At 36.4% G+C, this 19,520-nt stretch overlaps 1 protein-coding gene across 4 annotated transcripts in view; it reads right to left on the reverse strand.

Annotated features, from left to right (window-relative positions):
• Positions 1–1,019: 1,019 nt before the first annotated feature.
• The window catches only part of PDHX (pyruvate dehydrogenase complex component X), a 120,801-nt gene continuing 102,300 nt past the window's right edge, over positions 1,020–19,520 (reverse strand). For 3 of the 4 annotated variants that reach the window (XM_044919659.1, XM_044919660.1, XM_044919658.1), the window contains 4 exons: positions 13,020–13,078; positions 9,523–9,681; positions 5,066–5,130; positions 1,020–2,116 (listed from right to left, as the gene is read on the reverse strand). In XM_044919659.1, coding sequence (XP_044775594.1) covers positions 1,858–2,116; positions 5,066–5,130; positions 9,523–9,681; positions 13,020–13,078 — 542 coding nt within the window. In that variant the 3' untranslated portion in view covers positions 1,020–1,857. The remainder of the gene's footprint in view (positions 2,117–5,065; positions 5,131–9,522; positions 9,682–13,019; positions 13,079–19,520) is intronic. The other variant, XM_044919661.1, reaches the window with a different exon arrangement.

Below are 19,520 nucleotides of genomic sequence, written 5' to 3' on the forward strand. Positions count from 1 at the left end.
GCTGCGGTGCATCTCAGCACCCATTTCACTGACAGGGAAACAGATACATTACTGTTGATACACAACGGTCCGTGGAGAACAGAACTCCAAGCCAAGGCTTATTTATGGCTATTTTGTGTTCTGTTCCTCAGATATAAAAATTAGGGAAAAAATCGGGGCACCTGGGTGGCTCAGTTGGTTAAGTGTCCAACACTCGATTTTGGCTCAGGTCATGATGTCAGGGTTGTGAGAGAGCCCCATGTCAGGTTCTATGCTCAGCTCCGAGTCTGCTTGAGATTTTCCCTCTCCCTCTGCCCCTCCTTTCTGCTCATGCTCTCTAAATAAATAAAATCTTTTAAAAAAACTAGGAAAACAAATAATTTCAGTTAAAACTGAAAGCAATGTAACTTATAAAAGTTATTTTGAAAATAGCATTTGGTTATAATTTTCAGTGTAACTGTTAATGTAACAAAAGTTTTGAAGGCTACTTTGGAAAAACAGCTTGTTGAAACTGAGTAATTGGGTTAAGCATATTCTTAACAACTGATGTATTGGGGCTCTAATTGTTTTAGAAGCTCTTTGGTTCAGGACTAAGTAGTGTGCTGTCATACCATACACCTTGTACCACATGGGTCTTTTTTTCTGGTGATTTCTGGCAGAAGATACCAACACAAGCCTTTCTGGGACTGGTTAATTAAATTTAACTGCCCAATTTCAGTACAGTTAACTTGCCAACTGTAGCAAAGTTGTTAAAAAAGAGAAATAAATTCTTCGAACTTTTACAATTAATTAGTGAAAATTTCATACTACTGATGGAATAAAAAGGAGAGTTCTTGCCTACTTCATAAGCTCTCCTTTCCACTCTCTTTCAAAGTTTTACATTCCATATCCATTGTTTTCCTAATGTCATATCAAGTTTAAATTCTTTCTTTCCTCCTGTAGAATTCCTTATAAGCTGTTCCAAGCAAATTACTAACCTACTTCAAGGTTTCGCTAAACTTCTTTGTCCTAACATTTAAAATACAATAGAAATGTTTATACTTTCTCACATTTTATTGCACAATACAAACTTGATTAAAATGCACTAAAAACCCCCAGCATTTTGTGTTTAAAGTAACACTAATTTAAAATGTTTGGTAGGAAATAGCATAATTTATTTTAATATATTCCAACTTAATATGAAGGTGAACAGTTTATTTCAAAAAATCTAGATATTTTAACTATAGTTTATTACTGAAAAAAATTTTTTGGTCTCTCTTATTTTTGACTTAATTCTTCCTCTTTAGAAGTTCACAGTGTCATAGAAGTAAAAAATAAGATTGACAGAAACCACTCTAAGACCTATGGCTTTATATACATAAAAAATTCAATAATGTTGCCATAACCCCTAATACAATGTGATCCTTATTTATTACTACTATCCAGAATAAACTGTACATATTAAATTGTTCAAGTATATCTAGAGCAGTGCTTATAAAAAGTGAGGTCCCACTACTTAAATTGATGGGCTTCTCTTTGAAGATCACTTCTAATTTCAACATAATTAGTTCTAACAATTTTTCAATTTTACAATTTATCATACATTTTCAATAGTCTAAAATGCTCAAATGAGCCAAACATTTAATTTACATCGAGCACCAGAGGTTAAAAATGGATCTAACCAAATGTTCTCTTTTATTAGTTACAGTTTGTTATTTATTTCTATACCATTAAATCCAAACTGAAAATGAAGACAACTTGGGCCAAACTTGTTCACCTTGAATAAATAAACAACTCACCCACTTCACGCTTATATACCTAATTGTTTTCCTATAGTGTAGATTCTGGTAACAGCTATACAATAAACTAAGCCCAAGACCAACTTCTTATCTTGGAGGACTAGGCCAGTCGGATAGGATTCTCCAGGTTTGCTTTAAAATTTTCAAGAAACCTGGTAGCCAGTTCATCGTCCACCACTCGGCTGTCACTTGACATCGTGACTGTTATAAGCTGGTGCTGCTGCAACCTGGCATTCCCCTCTTCGTCCTGCTCCAGCTTGAGCACAGGTCGGAATCTCCCAACAGCCAGTATGCAGGCCTGAGGAGGGTTGATCACTGCAGTAAATTCGTCGATGCCAAACATGCCCAAGTTGGAAATACTAGGGGAAAACAAAAAGCTCTGAAGGTGGCATGTCCTCAATCAAAGAACCCTTTCCCGGAAGCGTGTTTTTACTCTACTAAAAAATGGTGACACAGAACCCTATACCAAGTTATTCAAAGACCAAAGACAAAGATACCATGTCAAAAAATTTCAGTTAAAACTGAAAGCAATGTAACTTATAAAAGTTATTTTGAAAATAGCATTTGGTTATAATTTTCAGTGTAACTGTTAATGTAACAAAAGTTTTGAAGGCTACTTTGGAAAAACAGCTTGTTGAAACTGAGTAATTGGGTTAAGCATATTCTTAACAACTGATGTATTGGGGCTCTAATTGTTTTAGAAGCTCTTTGGTTCAGGACTAAGTAGTGTGCTGTCATACCATACACCTTGTACCACATGGGTCTTTTTTTCTGGTGATTTCTGGCAGAAGATACCAACACAAGCCTTTCTGGGACTGGTTAATTAAATTTAACTGCCCAATTTCAGTACAGTTAACTTGCCAACTGTAGCAAAGTTGTTAAAAGAGAGAAATAAATAGTATCAAAAAAAACCACACATATAAATAGTGTATCTAATACAAACATTCATTCAGCATGAACTGGAAGTCCTTGGCAGTGGATTATGACAAGAAAAAGAAATAATTAAATATAAGAAGAAAGAAAAAGAAAAAAAGAGAAATAAAACAGTCAATATTCACAGATGAACTGAGTGTACACAGAAAATTTAAGACTCTATAGATAAACTAGTAGGATTCATAATTTAGCTAAGTCACTAGATAAAAATGTCAATATAAAAATCCATTTTATATCTATATACAGGTTGCTGTAGTTAAAAAATGAAATTTTAAAACAATACCATTTATAGTAGTAGCAAAAACCAAATATTAAGAAATACATCTAATGAAAAAAATGTAAGACCTCTGTATAGAAGATTATAAAACAGAACTGATAGGAACCAAAGAACTGAACAATGGTTTATACCATGTTCACTGCCTGGAAGACTCAATGCTGTAAAGACTGAATCCTCAAACTGATCAAAAGATTTAATGCAATCCCAATCAAAACTCCAGCAAGGTTTCTTGATTTTGGCTCAGGTCATGATCTCAGAGTCGTGGGATCTCGAGCCATACATCTGCGCTCAGCGCGGTGTCTGCTTGAGATTTTCTCTCCCTCTCCCTCTGCCCCTCCCCTCACTCGTGCTCTCTCCCTTCATAAATAAATAAATAAAATCTTAAAAAAAAACAAACCCAAAAAACACAAACAACAACAACAACAAAAAACTCCAGCAAGGTTCCTATGTATGTGTCTGTATGGAAAGTGATAAGTTGATTCTAAAATTTATTTGAAAATATAAAGAGCCAGGAAAGACCATCTTGAGGGTGAACAAAATTAGAAGACTTTCCTTACCAGGTATCAAAAGTTATTGCTTAGTGGTATCGAACAAGGGATGGACAAACAGGCCAACTGAAGACAGAACACAGAACAGACCAAACACATACACAGTCACTTTCTCAGTGCTATGGAGTAAGCTTTTCAATAAGTGATGCTGGGTCAATGTAATATCCATAGGGGGAAAAAAAGAATCTTGACCTTTATCTTCATACCACACACAAAATCCAGTTTTAGATGGATTGTGATCTACATGTGAAAAGTTATAAAGCTTCTAGAAAATAGCACAGAAAAATAACATCATGATTCTGGGATAGGCAATAATTCCACATAGAACAAATAGTACCAGCTGTAAAAACAACACAAAAAACAAAAAACAATAGAATTTCATTAAAATTCAGAACTGTGTTCATTAAAAAACACCATGAAGTTCCAAAGGCAAGGCACAGAGTGGGAAAAGATATCTGAAATAATATGTATCCTATAAAGGTCTGTGTATTTGGAAATAAACACCCACATATCATTTTTAAAAATGGACACAAGACATCAACAAGTACTTTATCTGGTAAGATACTCAAAAGGCTTTGCATTTCCCTAACCACAAAGAGTACCACTACACACTCCAAGAACTGTTACAATTTAAAACCTAACATTACTAAGTGTTGGTGAGAATATGAAGATATGAAGCAATGAGAATTCTCATACACCGTTACTAGAAGTATAAATTTGTATAACCATTTTGGAAAATTGTTTGGCAGTATCCATGAACGCTTTTAATTCAGGGATTTCACTTGCATATCTATACAACAAATATATTCACCATAAGATGCTAATAATATGGTGCCATTATTTGTCATAGCATCAAACTGTAAACAATGACAAATGCCCAACAGTAAAATGGATACTGGCATACTTATACAATATACTATAAAATACTGTATACTGCAATAATAATAAACTGCTTCACATTGCAATGTGGTTAATCTCACAGACATTAATATCGAGTAAAAGAAGTCAGACACTAAGGAATATAGAAAAAGGTAGCAAAACAAATCTATGGTGATGATTTTCAGAAGAGTGGTTACCTTGGCAAGGGCGATACTTAGGAAGGGGTAAAGGGAAGCTTCCGGGATGCTGGTAATGGTCTATATCTTGCTTTGGTTGGTTACACAGGTTTCTCCGCTTTTTGAAACATTCATGCTGTACTCAGTATATTACACCGTGTATAAGTGACACTTAAAAACAGAGCTGATGATAACTAAAGGGTCTAAGTATTAATGTTTTCCTCCAAAGTACCTTAAAATAAGAGATCACAAGTAGAAAAAGTTGAGGTTTATAAATGTATTTATAAATATATATTTTTTTAAAGTTTTAGAACCTGGATGTCATTCTGAAGTACCTGAATGGGTTAACTAGCTAACCCTAATGGGTTCCTACTAGCCCTGATACGTTGCTTCGATTAAAAAAATTGTTTCAAAAAATAAATGAAACAGATCGACACAGACTCCTAGGTCTGATACCTGTTTGATGCTACCGATAATTAACAGTTTAAATATTACCTAAAAGATCCTCCTTGGTATTCTTCAGGTAACAGTTTTCCATCTCTTGCTTTCTTTGATAGAGCCTGGGAAAGAAAAATACAAATACAGCATGACAACCAATACCATGTTACAGCCTGATTTTGTCACTTAAAATATTTGTAGAGAGTACATGCTCATCTCTCATGTGCCTTGATTTGACTTTATTGTCTCTAATACAATTAAAAAATGAACAAGTTAGAGCGCAAATAGTCTTAAGAAGATGAAGATGTAAATCGAAACTCTACAAAAATTACTTCCCTTTAAAAATTCTTCAAGTATTAGAATTACCCTGTACGCCATTACTATGCAGAATGTTTCAGTGTTTTCTATAGATACAGTGAAATTTGTCTATAAGAGTTTTTTCTTGTAAGACACAGAATATTAGAAAAAGCCATTCTTGTCAACCCGGTAGCTTTTAAATAGTTGTCCAATGGCAACAAACCCATAACCAATGTATTAGTTTTCACCTTTCAGTGTTCGCTTCTTTTTTACATATAACATATACATACATATAACTTCAGAGAGTTGTAAAAAAAAAAAGTAGAATTTTGTATTTCACTCCCAATATTATAAGCATCTTCTGGGTTGTTAGTCTTTATAAATGGTTTTTTAATGTCTGCTTAACATTCTAAAGACTACATCTGCCACAATTCAGTCGTGTCCCCAGTGTTTTAATTTGGTTCACTGGTTTTTCAATTATTTCATATAAATTTTCAGAAGTGGAATTATAAAGCCCTAGAACATAAACATTTTCTTGGTTCTTGATTTACAGCCGAGGCATTTCCTGAATGAGCTAGTCCAATTTGCACTGCCATGAGAAATAGAAGAATGTAGTAATTTCATATCACTATTGGCAAAACTGATTTCTAAAACCGACAGAGGGAAAGACAGATGACACTCTGAGAGTGACACTAAGTAGTTAAATTTTCCTTTACTTGCACTTGCAATTAACCACACTTACGTTAATTTTTATTTTTGAATGCTTCAAAAACAAAGGAACGGAGGTAGAGTCATTACATATGAAAAATTAATAATGAACTAATTTATGAGTGGAAGAGAAAAATGAAACTATTGTCATTTGGGGAGATGAAATAAATCTGAGGCTTAATTTTCGGTACTATACAGCTTACATAGGTACAATTACAATCACCGTTGACAACTGTGAAATTTTTTTTAAAAGATTTTTATTTATTTATTTGAGGGAGAGAGAATGAGAGAGAGAGAGAGAGCATGAGAGGGGGGAGGGTCAGAGGGAGAAGGAGCCTCCCCGCTGAGCAGGGAGCCCGACGCGGGCTCGATCCCGGGACCCTGAAATCATGACCTGAGTCGAAGGCAGTCACTTAATCAACTGAGCCATCCATGCGCCCCGACAACTGTTAAATTTTAAACCAGAGAGGACTTGGGCGCCTGGGTGGCTCAGTTGGTTAAGCGTCTGCTTTCAGCTCAGGTCATGATCCCGGGGTCCTGGGATCGAGTCCCGCATCAGGTTCCCCGCTCTGTGGGAAGCCTGCTTCTCCCTCTCCTCCCCACTTGTGCTCTATCTCTGTCTCTCTCTCTCAAATAAATAAATAAAATCTAAAAAGAATTTGTTTAAACCAGAGAGGACTTAATTTTTGAAAAATAAAAACATTCTTTAAAAGTCTAAAAATGATCTCAACATATCACTGTGACTTTCTGAGAGTTGAGAAAACTACATATTTATACCAGTTGGATGTAGTTATTTATAAAACTACTTGGATTCAAAATGAAAACTGAAAAGATGAACTTAGACTTGTGTGGTCCTTGGACTATCAGAAATAGAGAGGACAATCTACAAATGTGTTTTTTCTGCCTTAAGCAATGTGACTGTTCACATGATATAAACAGGCATGTATCATATGAACTTTGAAAGGCATTTCTTTAAAGGCAGATGATCTCAACAATCTTGCTGAGTTACGAGGCTAAAAACAAATAACACAGACATTCATTTAAAAAACTGGATTGCAAGCCCACATTAAAAAAAAAAAAGGGAGAGAGGAAAAAAAAGGAAAAAAAAAAAAACCTCTGTAGACCCTAAACACATCAGCAGGATATTTCTACCAATGAACTCTAAAAGCTTGGAATAAGAATAATTCTGAGGACCACTGGTTTTGAAAATTGCTAATTCTCACTGGGATTTCCCAGCAATATAAACTTAAAATCAAAGCACAAGCTACCTGAAGCCTCCAGCTAAAAGGATGAAATATAAGATGACCAGCAAATATTTCTAAAATACGTTACATTCTTTATTAATTCATTTAAAAAATCTGCGTAAATAGAGGAAAACTTTACCTCTGTCTTTTAAGACTGTTAAAATTAATGAAGAATTAAGAATAACATGGGATCTAAGGCTTATTACTATATTACTTTATATTTAGGGAATACAAACTTGAACTCAGCTGAGGCATGCCTTTAGTACTACACAATGACATCCCTGAGGCTTGTGAGTGTCAAGAAGTAAAAACTTAGTGCAGGTATTCTAACCTGGGTCCACAGATGGGAGTTCCAGAGAGCCACAAACTCCTTAAAAAATTAATCTTGGTAAGATTTTTTATTGAAAATTAAAAATATAAATTCACTGAGCATCTATGATCTTCCACGCACTCTTGTAGAATTAGTTATATGGCAAGAACAAGACCCTCAATGTCAGACAGGAGGGAAGAGAGAAGGATCAACAAATAAACAAGGTAACCTCAAAGACTGATCAACTGCATAAAGACAGTAAAACAGGGTAATGTCAGGAAGCTACTTTAGCTATGGAAGGCCTAAGAAAGTGGCATTTGAACTGAGAAATGCCCAGATTTAAATAAATCCTCACTTCTACTGCTTTCTAGATGCATCACCTTGGCAAATTTCCTAAAGGTACTATAACTCTGTTTCCTCAATTTTGAAATGGGGAAATTAAGGTTTCAACTATAATGTGGGGCTAATAGGATTAAATAAAATGCTTAGCCTAATGGCTGGTATATCCTAAGAACAGAGAGTGGAGTGTTCATCACAGACAGCAGGGTGGGAGAGAGAAGCAGGGAGAATGGGAAGCACAGAGTAGCCAGAGCGAAGGAAACTTTAAGGATTGCTGGGAATGAGAGGAAAGCCTCGAGGACCACCAGAGGCCGTGGAACATTCCAAAGGGTTAAGACTGCCTTCCCATCGCTGAGAGGCTGCGCACACTGACTCCTTACCACCTCAACGTAGGTTCTCCCAGGATACAAGGAACAGACTACGTGTTATCATAGTAGAATTAGTAAATTGATCAAAATCAAAGAAACCTTCCTGGCATGGTTAATTTTAAAAATTTAATATACAAATATTAAAAATAAGAAAAATATATAAAGAATATATATGAAAATTCTAACTCTATAGTTAAATGTAATTTCATTTGAATTTCACAAAAACACTAAAATACACGAATTCTCATTGTTGTTGAAAACATTTGATGAACAAAAGGCATATAACTACCTTAGTAAACCAATCTAATTACTTTGACTTTTGAACCAAATTAATACCACCAATTAAGAAAAAGTTACATTTTTATCTATAAAAACACACTGCAAATCTTTTCAAAGAGGAGTGAAGACCTAAAAATGTCTATTCCACTAAGGTCACCCTTAATTATATCTAACTGGAAGATTCCAAGGGTGTGCTTTTAAAAGTAGATTAATTTGTGTTCATGTATTTTGGGCAACTTTATCGCATCTGTATATACTGTCAGCTCTCCAAAGAAATCTTATGCTCTACTTTTAATTCCTCCTTATAACTGGTTCATCCACTATACATACAACTGGTCTTTGGTAAATGAAAAAAAAAGAATCACTTACTTAAATGAACCTAAAATTTTTTAATTCTAACACTCTTATAAGAGCCATGAGACTTCTGTCAAAATGTACCTTTGGAAATTATAGTGGTTGTCAGAGCTGACCTACTGCCTGTGTTCCTGCTGATTCAATGGAATATTTGGGGGAAAATCAGACTCCTCCATATTAGAGCTATAAAAACTGCTTTTAAAGAAACTCAGGAAAAATTCCGTACTTTTGCTTCTGGAATATTAAGTGCTGTTAGTGGTCTCAATTCTAGAGAGGAAATGAATAAAATATAACAACTTTGAAGAATAAAATGCTGTGAACAGTGAGGTCTTTCCATTACCACCTGCACAGGAATATGGTTTCAGCTTTAACGTTAAAACCATCGTTAGAGTTGAATTCTAGACTTTGGGAAATAAAGCATTCACCTATAACTTGAATACAGTTGATCCTCATTTAACTGTATGTTTTTTCCTGAACTCTTGAATGTTACATGTTCTTAAAGTGGGTCATACCTGGATTAAAACTTAAAATCTCCATATAGTGTGACTAGATGATGTCACGACTTTACCAGAAAGTAAATACTAACATTTTGAAAGCACAGTATTTAAGACATACCTTTACAGAGTCAGCAATTTCCTGTATACCCTTAGCAGCAGCATCTTTTATGATTGGTGTAATTAAACCTTTATCTGTTGCCACAGCCACTGAAATGTCAATAAAGGGCAGTTGCTTTGGGCCCTCTCCATCCCAGCTTACATTAACATCTGGCATTTGCTAGGAAACGGAACCAGAAAAAACATGTTACTCTAAAGAAGCAGCTTTATTTTATTTTTTCTCAATTTTTTTAAAAAGCAGCTTTAGGCCAAAGTGGCTACAGAAAAATAGCATTATTATGCATTTTTGAAAGTGAGTATAGTAGACAGAAGCAAATAAATGAAGATTTGGTTTGAAACAATGGTTTGGATCTCTGTGTTAAATGTCATTTTCTGTGTTCGGGAAGAATAAACATACCACGCTTCTTGAAGCAAGCCTGAGGAAACGCTGATGTACATGTTTTGATCTCTTTACAATAAATCATGGTTAAAAAAAGGCCTCCCTTTGTTAAACCTGATTGCTAAAAAGCATTTAACATTTGTTATACTTCCTGTCTCATATGCTGACCGAGATGGCCTTGAGGAGAGGAGGGGAGGGGACGGGGTAACGATTCAATCATACTATTCTGGTGGCAATGTAGAAAGCCCAATTTCCTAGTGCAGCCCTGGGAGATCCACCCAACCCTTAATAAGTGATTTCCCTCTTTAAGAAAGATTTCCTAGGCTTCATAAACATATGATAAATGTCTGAGCATGCTTGTATTTAACACACATACAACTACATGGAGGATGAAAAGAGCAGAAGAAATCAGTAAACGCCTGGAGACAGTATGTACGACACTGTTGCCAAATATCATAGAGAAACTGATGGTGAAAAACAGAAATCACAAACAAATTTCTCTTCTCAAAAATTCTTTGCTTTGATTAACAGCCTACCTAACTGTACTTCTGACCACTCCCTGGAGATGCATTCCCCACCGTACTCGAGCTTCTCATCGTCCTGCTATGTTCACTCCCACTGCATAGTTTTTGTTTTTGTTTTTGTTTTTTAAGAGAGACAGCACGTGCACGAGTGGTGGGGGAGCAGGCAGAGGGAGATGGGGAGAGAGAATCTTAAGTGGGCTCCACACCCAGCGCAGAGCCCAACATGGGGCTCAATCTCACAACCTGAGATCATGACCAGAGCCAAAATCAAGAGTCCGACGCTCAGACGACTGAGCCACCCAGGTACCCCTCCACTGCACTGCTTCCATCTGCTCTTTGCACTTCTCCATCTCTCAAGGCTCCTTCATTCAAAGTAATCAAAGCTCGTTTATGTCAAAATAATTAACAGTGAAGTCCCAAACCCCCAGAAGATTTTAAATTCTTTATAGAGAACACTAAAGAAAAAGAGGAAAAAAAAACCCTCCCAAGTGAGGAATATCTGGCAAATAAATGTAATTACAGAGCTATGTAACAAAAACCTATGGGATGTAGCCTCAGTTGTAGTCAGAGGAAAATTCATACACTTAAACCTTCTTATTCATATTCATAACTATAATAATTACACATTCACATTTCCTAACAAAATATTTTCAACCAAAGTCTAATATAATTCCAATCTAAAGGTAAGGAAATGACGGAAGGAATACATAAGGCAACAATATAAATGGACTGAGAACACCCATATGCAATAATAAAAGCAAGACAGAGTTTAGCATAATGCCAGCATTGAGGATTATAATATTAAAATATTATAAGAAGCAAATTTAAATGACTCTGGGCTAGTGAGTTTGGGAATCCAGATGAAATGAGTGATTTTTCTGGGAATACAGGTTTCCAAAATCGATTCAAGAAAAAGCTGAAAATTAAACCGCTCAATAATTATGGGGAAAAATGAGAAAGTTGCCAAGGCTCCCTCCTCAAAACAGAACTAGACTCAGATATTTTTACTGGTGAATTCCTTAAAGCTTCAAGAAATAAAAGCCTTTATAATATTGAAATAAGCACAGAGAAAGGAAAGGGTGGGAAGAATCCAAATTCACTTAAGAAGCCACTGATTTAAAAAAAGAAAGCCTGACAAAACTAGCACAAAATGTAAATTACAATTACTTATGGCTCCTGATACAAAATTATGAAATGAAATGTAATGACCACTAGAAATTCACTTAAGGAGGACAGGAATGATTCATAATTAGAAAATCACTAATATAATTCAAAATATTATTTGATCAAAAGACAAAAGCCATACACATTATATGAATGGCTAAGAAAATGCATGACTTCTATTACTGTACTGTTCAAGAAATAAAAATAAATTCCTTATAAATATACATTAAATATAGCATCTAACACGCAGTGATCCAGAAAAATAGCCTAGTCATGGAAAGAAAGACAGGACAGAAAATGGTGCAGAGCAAGAAGGCAGGAAGGCTGGGTTTCAGATCCAAATCCAACTCTAGACTCCTACCTCAAACCTGCTCCTCTCCCACCTTCCCCATGTCAGTAAGTGGAAAACTCCACTCCTCCCACTGCTTGGGCCAAAGTCCTGGTCCTTCACCCCACATCTAATCTATCAGCAAATCTTGCTGGCTCTACCTCTGAAATGTATCCCAAATCTCACCTTCACCCCAGCTTCACCGCTAGCTGCCACCTTACCCCAAACCATTGTCCTCGTCCATAGCCTCCCTGGACAGCGCACTGCTGGCCACCCCGCCCCCCCCCCGCCCCCGCTTCCCTGTGGGCTGTTTTCCACAAAGCACCAGAACAGTCTTTTTCTTTTTAAAATTTAAGTAGGATGTCAGTCCTCTCTCAAAACCCTCCAAAGGCTTCCTTCTCCTTCATAATAAAATCCTCAGTCCTTCCATGGTCGCCAAGGCTTCACCGGCTTCGGGGCCCTCTTAACTCCTCTTTCTTCTGTTTAATCTCATCCGCTACCTTCTTTCCTCCAGAAACAGTATCCCCGGCGCCATGTCTGAATGGCAGTGTCCCCTTTCCCCAGCCTCTGTCTGCAGTTCCTTCTGTCTGGTGCACTCTTCTGATAGCTCTGAGGCTCACACCCGCTCTTCCAGGCCTTGGCTCAGTTACCACCTTGCCAGAGAGGCCTTCCTTGCCTAACTGTGTGCACCATGACACCCCTCCTATTCTGTAGCAGGGTCTTTCTCTTCCTCCTCAGCACTTTGACTATCTGACAAATATTGGTCTCTCTCAACTAGACTATAATCTCCAGGAGAGCAGAGAACATGTAGGCTTTTGTTCCTACTGTTTCTCTAAATGCCTATAATGTATTCAGTGCATGACAGGGGATCAGTTAGTATTTGCTGAATAAATGGTCTTTATTCTGCTATAATTAGTTGTAAGGCCCACTGATTCTCAGTTTCGTCTATAAAACTGAGGGAGTGAGATTAAATGATATAATATTTTTAGCAGTAAAATTATACAATTTTTGTGACTTAAAAATGACAGTTCTATTTATCATATGAAAATCCCAAGACATAAGACCACTGTAGAAGCCGAAATGATTTGGGGTCTGCTACGTACTTTAAGGGTAACAGCTGCAGCCTTGATGATAAAATCGTTCACTGATACTTTAATGTCATCTGAAAGAAAACCAAGCGTATCAAAATTAGCGCTCATAATGAAACTTTAACATTGGCCATTATGATTTCAACCTTGTTCATTAACAAATTATCATAAAAATATTATAGGTTTTTGCTGGTTCACTTAGTAAGAGTCCCCTGATTAGAAAAACTTATATGAGGTTCTGCATAAATAATATTAACCATAAATGTAAAAGATTACTTCTGCGCCTTGATTACAATTCTTTTAAATTGCTCAGATATCATACAAGAGAACCTCAAGGGCACATTATAACCATAATTAGAAAGAAAGGAACCAACTCCTATGTCTCTAAAAACACAAATGGTCTATGGTGATTCATTTTTTCTCTCACCCTTTTCAAATGTCTTTATTCTGCATATGCTTTATAATATATTGATTATACTAGAACAGTGGTAACATACAGTCATTTTAAAGATATCTGTATCTATCTACATATCTACCTTTATCTAGAGAGAGCAATTTTTTACAAATGGAGTGTGCACCAAAAAAAATTTACGACCACCGAGCTGCTTTGTCACTTAACGAAACAGGATACAGCAAAGCCAAAGATGAAGCAATGTTGGCATAGGCCCTAGTGCAATGAACAAAATGAGGTTTTCTGTCTAGTTTTATGGTGATTCCATTTGAATCAATTTCCTTCCAGTATACATAATGATTTCAAGATAAAGCCAAGGTCCCCTCCCTTCCCACCGAGCTGATCATAATGAAAGCACTTGATTTACACTTTTGCTTTTCCCGGTGGGTAGGAAAGTGTTGAAAAATGTAAACTACACTTGATTCTCTATTGCAAAAGCTTCAAGAAAAAAAATTTAAGATCAAGATCTAGTCAACGGTATGTGGCAAGATACACAAAGCCTGTTACTATAGTATCATGGAATTTTACATGAACGATAGCTCATTCCAAAGGCATGCTGGGGATTTCAGAAAGACATTAGATGAATTACCATAAATCCAAATACTGCCAAACTGTCATAGTAACCACCACCTGCTCATCCAATCCCTAGTTCTTTTAATCCAGATTTCCAGAGATATAAATATTTTTGTTTGCTTGTTTAAAACCCCTTTAGGAGTAGAAATAGAAGTGGATTTCCAGTGCTTACAGAATTTTAATGATAACCACATACAAAAGATATGGTCTGCATAAATTCAAGTATGAGGACATATTTGATGAACCCATTATGCTTACCTTTCATGGCTCCCTCAACCTCCTTCGCACTTTATCTATAGGTAGCCACAGTGAAAACTTCCCACACCACCCACCAGCTGATGATTCCCTATCTACTGCCGGAGTCCACAGTGCTCACCTAAATTCTCTGCCCTCATCATATCCAACATTTTGTACTCTGGAGCTGATCACTTTCTTCATCATGAAACATTTCTTCTTACTGGCTTCTATGTCACTGTACTCTCCTGTGTTTTCTTCCACTCTTTGCCACTCACTCATTTTCCGTCCCTTCCTCTTAATGGTGGCATCTTCCCAGGCAAGAACTTTCTGTTCCAGGGTTTTGATACCATTCATATAGTGATGATTCCTTCAAATGCTACCTCTTATCCTGACGCATCAGGAGTTTCAGACTTACATGTCCAATTTCTCACATGACATTTCTAACAGGCATTGAAAATCAAAAAAGTACAAGGGAGATTTTTTTTTCAAGATCTTTTATTTTTAACTCCTTATTATGGAAATTTTCAAATATATAGTAAGGAGATTGTTGGTGACACTGAGAATAGGAAATAGTTTCTGAGGGAATATTAAATATTTTCATTTGCATACCATTACAAAACAGTGTAAACATGCTTACAGAATGTTATATAACTATATAAGAAAGAGGATTGAAGATAAATAACGTGGGCTCTTTGGAGACCCCCTAGAAACTTCCTAGTTGCAAGGACATACAAAGCTTGGATGATGAAAAGATACTAAACTAATCCATCTCTCCACTGAAATAGTACTCTCTTCTGCCTCATGAAAGGAAGAAAGCAGGAAAATTATTCCCCTAATGATCTCTGTATCATGACTAAGCAAGTACACTTAAAACCTATAAGGGGAGCTTCCAGGATTAACTTTTTGAATATTGTTAGTTTTCTCTGAAGTAAGCTTTCCATTTATTTCCTTGAACTTTTAAAAGCTGTCAGGTTGTCTTCATATGAATTCTTCAAAGTCTGTATTTAAACTGAAATACCAGTCCTGCTGTCTCTTAAGATGTAGAAAGCCACAAGAGAACATTTTTCCCACCCTATTAGGGTAGGGGAAAAAGCAGGAGAAGTTACAAAATCGTAACTTCTCTTGAGTCTGTTAGGGAGTCGAGGTTACAAGGCAAACAAGTGAATTGAATGTCAAGGGTAAGGATTCCCCTCTGAAGAAGGACAAACACATGAAATGATTAACCACTGTCAGAGTATGGGAAAATATGGGACAAAGTACGGGACAATGCGCATGAACAGATGGGGATATCAGCAGAGAGATGGAAACTCTAGAAACATTCCAATGGAGAGTTAGGGGAAAAAAACATGCAATCAAAGATAAATAATTTTTCGTTAAGCTTCACAGACTAAACATAGCTGAGAAAAGAGTCAGTGACATTGAAGCTAGATCAACAAAAATTATCCAAACAGAAACACAAAGAGAAAAAAAAAAGGATGAACAAAAAAAGAATAGGGGATCTAAGAGCTTTGGACAATTCAAACAGTTGAACATTTATAATCAGAGTTCCAAAAATAAAACACATGGAGCAGAAAATATAGTGAAAACTAATGGCTAGGAGCTTTCCAAAATCAATGAAAGACAACAAACCACAAATCCAAGAAGCTGAGAGAAACCCAAACAGGATAAACACAGTTTGTTTGTTATGAGAGAGAGAGCATGTGCAAGCAAGTGCACAAGCCAGGGGGTAAGGGCAGAGGGAGAGAAAATCCCAAGCAGGCTCCATGCTCTGCACAGAGCTGGATATGGGGCTTGATCTCATGACACTGAGATCATGACCTGAGCTGAAATCATGAGTCACATGCTCAACCTACTGAGCCATCCAGGTGCCCCTCATTTTTAAAATTCTTTAAAACACAGTTGATTTGCTAAAGCAAAAAAACCATCAAACATATATGCTGGGGCTTACACCATAGGTAGAAATAAAACATGACAACAACAGCACAAAGGATAGAAGGGGGAAAATGTAATATATTGCTGTAAAGTTCTTACATTACACATGAAGGGATGTGATAAAAATTTGAAGGTAGACTGTGATGAGTTAAAGAATTATATTGTAAACCTTAAGGAAACCACCACAAAAGAGAGAGAAAGGTAAAATAGAAATAAAATGGAATCAAAACTTAAAAGGTAACCAATCCAAAAAAAGGCAAGGAAACAGGGAAAAAAAAAAGGAAGAAGAGATGGGACAAATAAAAACAAAGGACAAAATGGTACAAAGGAAAATAGTACAAAGCAAAAAGAAAGGACAAAATTATGAAATGTGAATGGTCTAAATACTTAAAAGACAGTATAGGATTAGACAAAAAACAAAGAAAAATTATATGCTGTCTGCAAGAAGTCAGTTTAAATATAAAGAGACAGATAAGTTAGCAGTAAAAAAAAAAAATATAAAAAGATATAAAAACATTAATCAAAGAAAGTTGGACTAACTGTATCAATATCAGATAAGGAAGGCTTTGGGGTAAGAAAGATTACACCCGGAGTGGACAGGGACATTCCATGATACATCTATTCATCAGGAACACATCAAAACCCTAAATGTGTTATGTGCCTAATTACAGATCTTCAAAATGATGTAAAAACTGACAGAACTCAAAGGGGAAATAGACGAATCCATAATTATAATTGGGAGTTTCAACACTCTTCTTCCAAGAATTGATAGCACACAGGAAACCAGTAAGGATATAAAAGACATGAACACTACTACCAGCCAACCTCACCTGACATTTAAAGAACACTCCTCAAAAGTAGAATACACAGGGCGCCTGGGTGGCTCAGTTGGTTAAGGGACTGCCTTCGGCTCAGGTCATGATCCTGGAGTCCCTGGATCGAGTCCCGCATCGGGCTCCCTGCTTGGCAGGGAGTCTGCTTCTCCCTCTGACCCTCCCGACCCTCCCCTCTCTCATGCTCTCTCTCTGTCTCTCTCTCTCAAATAAATAAATAAAATCTTTAAAAAAAAAAAAAAAAAAGTAGAATACACATTCTTTTCAGGGGCTATGTGGGTGGCTCAGTCGGTTAAGCATCGACTCAATTTCAGCTCAGGTCATGATCTCAGGGTTGTGATTTCGAGCTCCACGTTGGGCTTTGCACTCAGTGCAGAGTTTGCTTGAGATTCTTTCTTTCTCTTTCTCCCTCTCGCCTCTGCCCCTCCCCCTGCTTGTGGGCTCTCTCTCTCAAAATAAATAAATAAAATCTTAAAAAAAAAAGTAGAGGGGTGCCTGGGTGGCTCAGTCAGTTAAACATCTGCCTTTGGTGCAGTCATGATCTCAGGACCCTGCTCAGCAGGAAGCCTGCTTCTCCCTCTCCTTCTGCCCCTCCCCCTGACTCATGTTCTCTCCTGCTTGCTCTGCTTTCTCTCTCTCAAATAAATAAATAATCTTAAAAAAAAAAAAAAAAGTAGAACACACATTCTTCTCAAATACACATGAAACATTCATCAAGATAGACCATATTATGACTATAAAATCTCAAAAAATTTAAAAATATTTCAATCATACAAAGAATGTTCTCTAAGCACAATGGAGCTAAGGAAGAAATCATAAAAGAAAGGCTGAAAAGTCCCCCAATATTTGGAAATTATACTTACATTCGAAATAATTCATGGATCAAAAAAGATATCACAAGGAAAAACAGAAAACATCTTGAATTGAATGTAAAGAAAAATAAAACACATCAAATTTTGTGGAATTCATCTAAAGCACTGCCAAAAGGGACCTTAAAAGCCTTATATGCTTATGTTAGGAATAAGGTTTATTATATTATATTGACCTCAGCTTTCACCTTAAGAAACCAGAAAACAAAAGAGCAAATTAAACTGAAAGCAAACAGAAAAAAAGAATAAAGGTTAAGAGCAGAAATCAATGAAAAGAAAATTATAAAAATGGAGAAAGTTAATGAAATCAAACATGGCTTCTTATTTGAAGAGATCAATAAAACTGATAAATCTCCAGCCAGCTTGATCAAGAAAGTAAGAAGCCACAAATTACTAATATTGAAAATGAGGATATCACTTCAGATTACATAGATGTTAGGAGTATAATAAGGTAACATTATGAACAGCTTTATGCCAATACGATAGACCCCCTTATTCACGGTTCTGCTTTCCAGTTTCAGCCACCTGTGGTCAAAAGCCCAGAAGCAGATGATCCTCCTGACTTATTGTCAGATGGCCACGAGTAGCCTAATGCTATGTCACAATGCCTACGTCATTTACCTCATGTCATCTCATCATGTGGGCATGTTATCTCAGCATCACAAGAACGGTGAGTACAGTACGATATTTAGAGACAGAGAGACCACATTCACCTAACTTTGATTACAGCATATCATTATAATTGTTCTATTTTATTATTATTGTTAATCTCTCACTGTGTCTAATTTTTAAATTAAAGTTTATCATAAGTATGTATGCATAGGAGAAAACATAGTATATACAGGATTTTGTACCATCAGGGGTTGCAGGCATCCACTGGGGGTCCTGGAATGTATTCCTGCAGATGAGGGGGACTACTGTAAATTTCATTACTTAGATAACATAAACAAATTCCTTGAAAGACAAAAACTACTAAAGCTCATTCAAGAACCAACAGAGAACTTATACGTACTTTTAAAAATTGAATTCATAGTTAAAAATCTCCCCACAAAGAAAATCACAGGCCTAGATAGCTTCAATGGTGAATTCTACCAAACAATTAGAAAGGAAATAAACTAATTCTACCCAAACTCTTCCAGAAAATAAAGGAGAAGGAAACATTTCCAACTCATTCTGTGAGATCTGGTAACAAACACAGAAAAAAGTATCTTCAAAAGAAGGTAAACTACAGGGTTTTCTCATGTGCACAGGTATAATGATTCTTAGCAAATTTACTTTATTTATTTTTTTGAGATTTTTATTTCTCTGACAGAGGGAGAGAGAGGGAACACAAGCAGGGGGAGTGGGAGAGGGAGAAGCAGGCTTCCCGCTGAGCAGGGAGCCCGATGTGGGGCTCGACCCCAGGACCCTGGGATCATGACCTGAGCTGAAGGCAGACACTTAACCGACTGAGCCACTTGGGCGCCCCAATTCTTAGCAAAATTTTAGAAAATGAGACCAATAAATAGATGAGAAAAATAATGATTAATGAGTTTTATATGGGGAATACAAGGTTAATTCAACATCTGGAAATCAACCAATATAACTGACCAAAATAACAGAGTGAAAAAGGAAAGATTAT

The sequence above is a fragment of the Neomonachus schauinslandi genome, chromosome 11 (assembly GCF_002201575.2).
Source record: "Neomonachus schauinslandi chromosome 11, ASM220157v2, whole genome shotgun sequence".
Taxonomy (NCBI): Eukaryota; Metazoa; Chordata; class Mammalia; order Carnivora; family Phocidae; genus Neomonachus; species Neomonachus schauinslandi.